Below are 11,337 nucleotides of genomic sequence, written 5' to 3'. Positions count from 1 at the left end.
TATTTCAGATACGTGATTACATGTGTTGAGAATGTATTTTTGTTAGGATTTCCAGGTCTGTGTTTTGGTAAGTCAGGTATTTGTGATGAGAATAGGTTTTCGTTAGGCATTTGTTAGACTATTGTTAAGAAAAGGTTTTCGTGGGGAATAGGTTTTCTTAGAGTTGGGATTGTCTCCTTTGAGTGATATCTGTCAAGAATTGAATTTCGTTAGGAATAGATTTTGAGGGGAAAAAACTTTGCTTTTCAAACCTCGATTCTATAAGAGATTTTTTTATCTCTTTGATAGGTTTGCCCTACATGTGGAAAGACATTCGCAGCAAAGTTCAATTTGAATCAACATATGAAAACGCATTTGGCTGTGAAGTCGTTTTCATGTGATGATTGTGGAAAAGGGTTCACACGAAACTCAGATTTGAATCGTCATAGACACATACCTCTACTCCTGCTGCAACATCGATTGAATGTGAAGAATGCGGTAAAGCATTCAGCCGAAAGGACAATTTGAGAGCACATATTCCCACAGCACATGGCCAACCGCATCATGCCTGCGAACACTGTGAACAAGTGTTTACTAAAAAGTTCAATTTGTTGAAACATATTAGGGTGTCTCATGGCCCCACCATGAAGCGCAAATCCGAAAATGATGGAGCAAAGTCGAAACGTCAAAGATCTGCTCGACAAGAGGGTGCTCGTGCAGAGTGTCTAGGAGTGTTTACCTCCGAATTCTTTGTCCCGCATCCAGAAAATGCCGAAGACATGAAAATGTGTTTTCTTGAGTTGAGGCCTAAAATTGAAGAAGTAATAAGAGAGGAAATAAGAGAAAAGAGAGCCATTAAATGGTGTATAGTCATGAAAGCGCTCCTTACATGCACAGTAGCTGATGGTGCAGAAGAAGTGATATCAACCTACTTCAGTTGTACAAGCCTTACGGAGTTGACGGAAGAATCGATCCCTGCACATATAGATGAGGCTATTGCAACAGTGGATAAAAATCTTGAAGAATTCACCCAGTTAGGATCGGGCTGGACTCTTGATAAAATTCAACATGTGGAACTTCTAGTTGCAAAGTATCGCCCCCTAGCTGCTAGCAGCTACATTCCGCTGCCGAAGAAATTAGCTTCAAAGAAAGCATTTTTGAATATACAGAATGAGGACAACAAATGTCTCGTCTGGTGTCTACTTGCGGCAAAACTGAATCTCCATCGGAGCCAAAATCCTGAAAAGAGTGTCCCACTATCTCCCATATGAAGCAGATATAAAATTAGAAGGCGTGGAGTCTCCAGTCGCAGTCACTCAAATACCTAAAGTGGAGAAGCAAAATAATCTCCGGATTAATGTGTATGGATTTGAAGAAAAGGAAGTGTTCCCCACAATTTCAAAGCAGGTGAATACCGAATGCATCAACCTTCTGCTAATATCCAGTGAAGAAAGGCAGCATTATTGCCTCATCAAAAACATGAGCAGATTGCTGGGAGACTTGACGAAGCATAATGGTGCAAGATTCTACTGCGAGAGATGCCCCCATCGGTTTTCAGAGGAGAGATTACTATTGGATCATGCAGAATACTGCAATAAATTAAAGCCACAAAAAATTAAAATGCCTGAAGGCGAAGATGCCATTTTGAAATTTAAAAATGAACATCATCAGCATTCAATCCCATACATAATTTATGCAGACTTTGAGGCAATCATCAGAAAAATTAGTGGAGCAACACCTAATGAACAAGCTTCATTTACTGAAAAAAAGTCCTCACATAAAGCCTGCGGATATTCGTATGTTATTGTGGGGCCTGATGGAAAATCCATGAAACCAGCAGCTGTGTATAGAGGCGAAAATTGCATAGAGCATTTCCTTAATGCAATATTGAAAGAAAAAGAAGAATTATCTGAAAAATTAGCACATATAACACCATTAAAGATGACACCTCAAGATAATGTAAAATTTTTAAGGGCAACAACATGCATTATATGCAAAAAGCCATTGAATGATGATCGCGTGAGAGATCACGACCACCTCACGGGCGCATACAGAGGGGCTTTACATAATACCTGCAATTTGAAATTTAAAATGAGTAAAGTCATCCCAGTAGTATTTCACAACCTCAAGCATTATGACGCCCACATAATCATGCAGAAACTGGGGAAAATAGAAAAGCACGAATTCAATGTCATCGCCACAAGCATGGAAAAAATATATCCTTCAATATAAGCAATATGCACAAAGAAATTAAAATTACGCTGCAATTCATTGATAGTTTTCAATTTCTGCCAACATCACTTGAAAAATTAGTGCAAAATATGGGAAAGGATGGATTTCATATTCTGAGGGAGAATATTAAGAATAATGCAGATCTGCTCATTAGAAAAGGTGTGTACCCCTATGAGTATTTTGACTGTTTTGATAAATTTAATGAAACATGTCTTCCACCCAAAGAAGCCTTCTATAGCTCGTTGAGTGACGAGCAGATTACAAACGAAGATTACATGCATGCAAAGAATGTTTGGGATACATTCGAAATATAAAATTTAGGAGAGTACCACGATCTCTATGTCAAGTGTGATGTGCTATTATTAGCAGATGCGTTCCAAAGATTTCGTAAATTGTGTCTTCAATCCTATTCCATCGAAGAGGCCCACATGTTCACATTACCAGGATTTGCGTGGGAGGCCTGCCTGAAAATGAGTGAACAGCCATTGGAGTTTTTAACGGATATAAATATGCACTTGTTCGTCGAGAAAGGCATTCGTGGGGGCATCTCTATGATCACCAAGCGCATGGCCAGTGCTAATAATCCGTTGGTTCCCAATTATGACTGCGACAAACCTACAAGTTATTTAATGTACTGGGATGCAAACAATCTGTATGGTTGGGCCATGTCCCAGGCTCTTCCATATGGAGGGTTTAAATGTGTATCCCCTGATTCAATTTCTTTGAATGAAATTTTATGAACGCCAGATGACGGTAAAATCGATTATTTTCTTGAAGTCTATCTCCACTATAAAAAAGAACTGCATGAAATGCATTCTCAATATCCGTTAGCTCCTGAGAGGTTAACAATTGATGAAAATATGCTCTCTGATTACTCAAAAAGATTATTAGGGGAGAGCAAACATATTAAATGTGAAAAACTAACCCCCAACGTGATGGATAAAAAAAATTATGTACTCCACTACAGAAATTTAAAATTTTATGTATCCCAGGGATTAGAAGTAACCAACGTTCATAACATCATCAAGTTCAAGCAAAAACCATGGTTAAAGAAATACATTAATTTCAACACGGAAATGCGGAAAAATGCAAAATCCTCTTTCGAAAAAGATTTTTATAAGCTACTCAATAATGCAGTATATGGAAAGACAATGGAGAATATTCGTAAACGAATTGACATCCAATTAATTAATAATAGTAAAAAGGCTGAAAAAATTGTTGCAGCTCCAACATTTCAATCCTTCTCCATTTTCAATGAAGATCTCGTCGGGGTTGAAAGAATAAAAAAAAGCATAACACTCAGTCGTCCATTGTACGTAGGCCTTACTATATTGGAACTCAGTAAAATTCTTATGTTTAGATTTCATTATGAACATATTTTGAAAAAATATGGAACACAAGCACAACTCCTTTTTACGGACACAGATAGTCTATGTTATATTATTTTTACGAAATGTATTTACAGTGATATGGCTGAAAATCCTGAACTTTTCGACTTTTCTGAATACCCAGCAACGCACCCACTTTACAGCGAAGCAAACAAAAAAATAATTGGTTGTTTTAAAGATGAACTGGCGGGAACAACTATGCAGGAATTCATTGGTCTACGAGCCAAAATGTATTCCATAAAATCCGCAAGTGGCGAAAAGAAAACAGCAAAAGGAGTTTGCAGAAATGTGATTAAAAAGAAGATTAAACACGAAAATTATAAAAATACTCTGCTGAATGAAAAATTACTGAGAGAGAGGCAAATGAGGATACAAAGTATTAAGCATAATTTATATACCATGCATCAAAATAAAATTGCTCTTTCGGCGTTTGATGACAAACGCTATATATTAGAAGACGGGGTACACACTTTAGCATATGGCCATTGCAGAATAAAGAAGAAAAGCTGAAGAATTTGTAAATAATGAAGAATTGTAAATATTTGTACATATAGTGTAAATAATTTTATATAAGGAGCAGCTATGATGGGGAGCGATACGAAAGAATGAATGCTAAATTCTGAAAAAGAAGTAATTGATACAATTTGAAAACAAGAAGATTTGTTTGAAGAAATGAAGATTTTATTTTTGGCCACTTTTTTATTGTATATATTTTTGTATATAGTGTATATATTTCTGTGTTTTACGTGTGCGAGTGAATACTTGAATGATTTTGAATGAATGGATTTGTATGCGATTTATGATTTCCTGGCTGAGCTGAGGAAGGGGACTGATACCTGGGTATCAAAAAACCCCTCGGTCTATGACGCCCTGAATGCAATCTCCAGGTGTCAGGAAATGATTATTTAATGAGTGAATTGCTTGAAACTTTTAATTATGATCCGCTAAAAGTCCTAAATGTATTAAAAATTAATGTTGTGTATGTGTCACAAATTGAATGTAAGTGTTTGATAACCTTACATAATAGGATTATGCGCACTAAAATTGTATGTACACGTTGTTAGAAATTTTCATTTCAGAATATACTTAGTGATATGAAGAAACTTAGTGATGATAAGAAATAATGCGAAGAAGGTGAGAAAACGAAGATTGTGAAGAAGAAGTCGTCTGTTGGTGAGAACATTTTAAGGGATTGTAAAAGTGACACTTCCTTGATTCATTTCAGGAAATTTTATTTCAGAAAATTTTATTTCAGGAAATGATTTGACATATTCAAAATTAATCTGCATTGGTACGCAAATTGCATTGGCAGATGAAAAAAAAAGTTGATGGGGTGTATTTAATACACCGGGCTGGTTGGTGGGACCATCAACTTAAGACAAGAATTTATTTTTGCGAAAATACTATTGTAACCTTTCATGGAAAAACGCGGTCATGTGAAAACGCGGCCGTGCGAACACGCGGTCGTGCGAAAACCTTCGTATAAGGTTAGAAGAAAAAACGACAAAGTCCAAAAAGGCGCGAAAATATTCAAAAACGCGGGAAAAAACCCCGTAATCTTCTTCAAGTTCCAGGTGCAGGGGGAGGGACGGCGGTGGGGAGGTCACAGGCGGCTATCCGCAGGCGGAGGTCACAGGCGGATCGGGACGGCGCAATCGGCAGGCGGAGGTCACAGGCGCAATGCATTGCGCATTGCGCCTGCTGCAGCAAAACTCTCCTTTTTCCCCTACTTACGCATAGTAAAAATCCTAGCAAGGAGTAAGTGTATGAAATATTTAACGAATTTTTTTTTTTATTATCTTAAAACACTTTAATAATAAGAAAATTACACACAACTAATTTAAGAACATTTTATAGGCATGAAGACAAACGCTATATGAAGTAATAAGACACAGTAAGAACGTGCGTAAATGTGCCCCGCTGAAAATGCGTAAACGTGCCTCGTCGGCAAGTTTGGATTTGTTTTTAACGTGCAACAAAATTTAATAATTTTTCTGTTCCTACAAATGAACTTCTCAAAAAAGGATAAAATCCTGCTATTTTTTATATATTTATTTGTTTTTAACTGCGTATTATTTATTCACAATAAGCTTCAAAACGTTCATCACAGAATTTACTCAACTTAGTAGAAAACAGATTTTTCTTTTCGCATGCTTAACCGAAGCTCGACTGATGTTCAAAAACTTATGAGAATATTTGCTAGGGAGTAGCATCAATCTGGTATGACTGTTGGATCTCCAGTTATAACTTCGGAAAAAGGGCACTGCGTAAACGTGTCCCGGTCTACCCTAAATTGTAAATATTAATAATTAGGAAATTTAACAAATTGCGTACAAGATTTGACATCACTACAAAAGGAAAATTGGACCGCTACAGAGACTTTCCTACAAATTTTAATGGCTCCAACTTTCAAAGAAATCGTTACAAGATTTCCTTTGATATCCCGCGCGTGCGCAAAGTCAGCTTCTCTACAACGAGCAACGCATTTCTCGTGAAATTGGAAAGAAAATCACGACAGCGAATCGCCATCCCTGCATCACGACGTCCATTTAACCAGCCTCTTTCACAAGCATGAAGGAAACCAAAACTCATATGCGGGAGGAGGATTTATCCTTCCCCTCAATTAACATGGGACAGAGAAGAGAAATATCTTGCGCTGGGGGTTTCCATTCGTGATCTAGCAAAGTCGGAATTACAGAGAAGCGACCGTAGATGCGCTGAGAGCATCCCTAACAGCTTTTACAAGCATATGCGGTGTTCACTTGATCGAGTCTATAGCTCCATATCTCTCTGCCTAAGAAAATCAAAAAATATACAACATTACTGCCATTAGAACTTTTAAACGAAGCTTCAGTGCAAAAACTTATTCATCAAGACTCTGGCTACGAAGTTCTCCGCTCAGAAAGATCTTCACCCTCTTTTTGGGAAGCGAGAAAAAAGGACCTCTTAGCAATGATACGCCAGTTGAGGTTACCACCTTTTTTCTTCTCCTGCTCTGCTGCGGAAATTCACTGGAATGAGCTAATTTGCATTCTCTTCTTAGTAATTGAGAAAAAAAAAAAATGATAACCGTTGAAGAAGCAGAAAAACTACCGAATTCATTGAAAGGGGAGCTGATTCGTAAAGACCCCGTCACCACTGCCGGTATTTTGAACACAAGATGAGGGAACTTTTCAAGGTCATTCTTTCTCAATCGGAACCATTTAAAAACCCTATCACTGAATTCTTCACGAGAATGGAATTTCAACACAGAGGTAGTCCACACATACACTCTCTCTCTCTTGTGGGCAGCAAACGCACTTGTTTATGATCCTGAAGATTAACAGATTACTAACGAATGTCTAAGTTTTATCGACCAGTACATAACCTGCAGTTCTTCTCATTAGTTTGCCTCGTTTCAAAAACACAAACATACTTACACGGGTAAAAAATTGGAAAAAAATACTAAGTTATGCCGTTTCGGCTTGCCAGCACCACCCATGAAGATCACAAAAATCCTTCTCCCATTAGAGGAAGAAGAAAAACGCAAAGAATTTGCCGAACAGTTCATTGCACTCCAAAGTTTCTTGAAAGAAATCGATCATGGAAAGGTGACTCCCAAAAACTTCTCCGATTTTCTTGAACTCTTGAAAATCCAAAATGAAGAAGACTATATTTTACTTTTAAGAAGCAGCATCAAACGACCGACTATATTCATACGAAGAGACCTTTCAGATCTTTCCATCTCTGTTTTTTTTTTGTAGAAGAAATGTTGATTTAAAAATGCATTATTAAAATACTGCATGGTGTTTTTTCATCTGCATACTTTACTTTTCAAGTTTTATTTTATATTTATGGTGTATTTATTTTTAAACACATGTGCTTTAAACTTGCACTTCTAGATTTTTTCTTGTTTAAACAATATAAAACGTTTTTACCAGAAGCTTCAAAATATTTCCCAGTTTCCTGGATTCGAGTATTGACAGCTACTTAGTTTGTACAAAATCTTTTAATCTTCACTTATATGCATTGATCTGCTTCGTAATTGTTTTGACAGTGAATTTCAAACTTATTTTTGTGAACTCTTGGTTTCATTGCACATTCATTCTCGTTTCATGATTTGTAAAATAAAAAGAAAAAACCTCTTACGAGGAAGTAAATAAGTACGATTTGATACTAAATTTTTTTAATGAGGATTTTTTTTTTAAATACTCAAAAACTATGCGTATGCTCAGATCATTAAGAAATTTATTATTAAAACTTGCTTTTACTGGTATGAAAATAATAATAAAAGTATTTCTAATGCAACTTGTTTTCGGTTTTCATTTAAAAATTACGTTTCGTAGCACAAAAAAAGTATGATACACCTTACCATTTTAAGTTCCTTGTTCAAAATTACTTTCTTTTTATTTTTTAAACAACCGATGAAAATGAAATAGCTCTACAGGTAATGTAGATTTTTCAGGGATATTAATACACAAAGTAAACAACGAATGTTTTTATGTACGTGAATGAATTTTTTTCTCAAAGTGCAGGTAAATGAAGGGCATAAAATCTACAAAGATTATTTATCCTTTAGACATTAAAATTTTTTTTAAGTGACGCAAAAAAAATTTTCACCGCATTAATGTTAGGACAATTATTTTTCATTTGTTCTGAATGAACTCTCTTTGGTGTAAAACGGTAGTGCCTAGCCTACGGCCGGCAAAGTTGATTCGTGTGGCCCGTCGATTTGTTCCATGCGTTACAAATCGAAAAGAGCGAATAGTGACAATACAAGACTAGAGTCAAATATTCAGAAACTGTTTTTTTTTTTTTTTTTTTTTTGAAAACGATGCATTTACTTTTAAAAGCATCAAGTAATTATAAAAACAATTATTTGTTTGTAAGTCTCTTTCCTTTTTCATATTTTCCCATGTTATTCAGAAAAGAATAAACTGTTTTGAAAGTTTATATATGTTCTGGCTCGCGAGAATTATTTCAAAATGAGATGCGGCCCTCAGGCAGGAAAAGGGAAGGCGGCACTGGCGTAAAAAATATTTCGCTCTAAGAAAATTGTTTAAAAGGTAAAAAATAATTGTTTGGCATGCTGCCTAAATCCACAGAGATTTAGCTGACGTCCGAAAGAAAATCGAAATTGGTAAACGTTGAAAGTAGGTTGGTTTAGTTCTGGACGGAACTACTTGTTCACTTCCCTAGGGTAAAGTGGGAGAATTTTCGAAAAATTGAACAACAGCGCAAGTAAGTGCAGGGAAATGGAACAGTTCCTTCTGAATAGACAGTAGATTCAGTAAATTACCGCCCATTAGCCAGGTGCTAAAGATGAAATACACCGCCAGCTCAGTTTCAGACTATGACTGAGGTGGCGGTGTATTTAATACAGTACATTTTTTTTTTCTTTTGCAAGTTAAGATGTGGTTTGGAAACTGATTACTTTCAACCATGTAATGACCACATAAAACCATAGAGCATTTGCAATCACGTGGTTTTCCCTTAGCAACGGAACCTGGCAACAACTGCTGGAGGACAACCAACCACGTTTTCTCCGTATCAACTGTGTGTTGTGGGAGGTCAAGCATTTTATTTTACCCATTTTCTTTTGAAGAAAATGTATTCGGAATACGTGGAAAACCTTGATAACGAAGCTAAGCAGAGGTACATTGAAAAAATAAAGGATATCAATTATAAAGATCCATATTTATTACATAATACGGAACTTTCAACTAGTGCATCAGACTTGCCGGATGTAACGTATATAGACATTGTGAATTACATGGTTTATGGCGTCAGTGCGTACACATTAGAAGAATTTAAAGCTTATAAAAGCTTGCAAGCTTACAATCTATTTTCCTGTGGATGGGTGTTGAATGTTTTCGCCAAGAAAATGGCAGCTATGTGCTTGGTGATTGGCAAAGTAAGTTAGAATCATATGCATTTTTTTGTCTTCATTTTTTTGTTTTGTTAAGTTTTCTTCAAAGTTTTGATTGCTTTATGTGTTGTAAAATTATTCATTTTCTTGTTTTATGGGAACTCTTTCCCCTTATCTCTTTTTTTTAATGTTGTTTACATTTTTGCCTTTTTTTTTTTGTACGGGATTTCAATTTCCGAATATTTAAGGTCATGGATAAAATTTTATCTTCGAAAAGACTAAGTTATGCTGTTAATAGTTAGGTACTGTTTTCGAAAGTTTTAATTTTTAAAGATTCAATTTGAAATGAAATCCATGTATGCTAGTTTAGGACAAAGATGTGTTTATCATTCATAATTTAAAAAGGTTATTTGTTCAGAAGAGATGTTTTGTATCATTAAGTAGGAATTCACAAATCTTATTAAGTTAGTTACATGGATTTATACATACTGTCAGGTAACGGATCTTTAATGTTATCTTTATCAGGTAATGGATAAATGAATACTCTGCTTATATGAATAAAACATCCCGGCAAGGAGTACTTCCCATGCCATACATGCAGTGTGAAAACTCCCCGTTTAATCGATTATCATTTTTTAGAACTGACAGTATTTGTTTCATACCTCGGGGCTGACAGTATACGCGTTAATGGTTAGACTAGTTTAGGGATCTATATTCGAAAGGAAAAAAATAAGCATTGGAGAAAAGTCATTTACAACACTTGTTAGAGTTTTTTAACTCTCAAACTACAGGTATAACCATTAAATTATAAGGTAAAATTTTTTTTCCTTGAAACACGATCAAAAATTGAAGTAACTTTTTTCTATTAATTCCGTTTTTTTGGTTTTCAGTTTTAGATGGGGAATTAGCATACAGTACTAGTCGAACCTCATTAAAACAAACTCGAAGGGACCTTTAAAATCTTCGTTTTATCTGAACAAGAAACAATGTGATGGAGATCACAAATGTAATTTGTCTTAGCAGTAATTTAATTTAAGTGCGTTTGAAGTGATTGTGAGTGTGTATATGTTTTGATAACTTTTAATCAACTCAGTTAATTTTTGACTTTAATTTCACAGGTGAGACATTCCCAACGGCTCTCGGAAAAACCTCTCAGTCCATGGTTCCTTGCCAATCGACAAGGCGTGATTCAGTCTGCTCACTGCACCTGTATGGCTGGGTTAGGCGAATCATGCACACATATTGCTGCCTTAATGTTTTTTGTGCAATACACAGTCTTAAAGAGAGAAGAAAAATCGGTCACCTCCATTGAGCAATATTGGGGAAAGCCGAAAAAAAGTGTGGACTTTGCTCAAGTAAAAGATATTGATTTTTCGACTCCAAGCACAAGCAAAGAAAGTGCACCCAAAGAAGGATCATCTGTGCCTGAAATGGAGGATGTTGAGTTTTTTAAGTTTTGTGGGCAACTCCGAGATGCTGGGTGCAACAGCGCTCTTTTAAAGGTCGTACCTGGTTTTAACGATGTTGAAATTGGTTGGTTGGTTAGTTGATTTTTTATGGCGCAAGAGCCCTTAAGGGCTATACTGCGCCAAACGATTTTTTGTTATATTTTTTTTTAGTTTTCATTTAAAAATGAATCAAAAAAGTAAAACAAAGTATTTTTTGAAGTAAAAGCATAAACCTTCAAGTTGTAGTATTAAAAAAGGAACACCTTAAAAACATATAAATGCTAAAAACATATTAAGAAAAAATGGATAAAACAATATCTTGAAAAATATAAAAAGGACGAAATCACATAATGACGACACAAACACTAAATTAAAAGGGAGAAACAAATCTCCCGGAAGAAGGGGTGTAAATTGCGATGGGGTTGGTCCCCAAGCAACTCCT

The 11,337-nt window shown here is 35.8% G+C and overlaps 1 protein-coding gene across 1 annotated transcript; it reads left to right on the top strand.

The window, feature by feature from the left end:
• Positions 1–9,162: 9,162 nt before the first annotated feature.
• LOC129230197 (uncharacterized) lies at positions 9,163–10,997 on the top strand. Its single transcript, XM_054864598.1, has 2 exons — positions 9,163–9,492; positions 10,566–10,997. Exons 1-2 carry the CDS (start codon positions 9,187–9,189, stop codon positions 10,995–10,997), a joined length of 738 nt encoding a protein of 245 aa, XP_054720573.1. The 5' UTR covers positions 9,163–9,186.
• The last annotated feature ends 340 nt before the right edge of the window (positions 10,998–11,337 follow it).

Source organism: Uloborus diversus, chromosome 9, assembly GCF_026930045.1.
Source record: "Uloborus diversus isolate 005 chromosome 9, Udiv.v.3.1, whole genome shotgun sequence".
NCBI classification, from domain to species: Eukaryota; Metazoa; Arthropoda; class Arachnida; order Araneae; family Uloboridae; genus Uloborus; species Uloborus diversus.
Note: the sequence above shows the minus strand (reverse complement) of the source record. Positions and strands in the feature narration are given on the sequence as shown.

What these genes read in the sequence shown, in the direction of transcription:
- LOC129230197 (XM_054864598.1), top strand. Translation starts at nt 9,187, where the DNA reads ATGTATTCGGAATACGTGGAAAACCTTGATAACGAAGCTAAGCAGAGG. An exon ending in TGTGCTTGGTGATTGGCAAA is followed by an intron (nt 9,493 to 10,565) that starts GTAAGTTAGAAT and finishes TTAATTTCACAG; the next exon opens with GTGAGACATTCCCAACGGCT.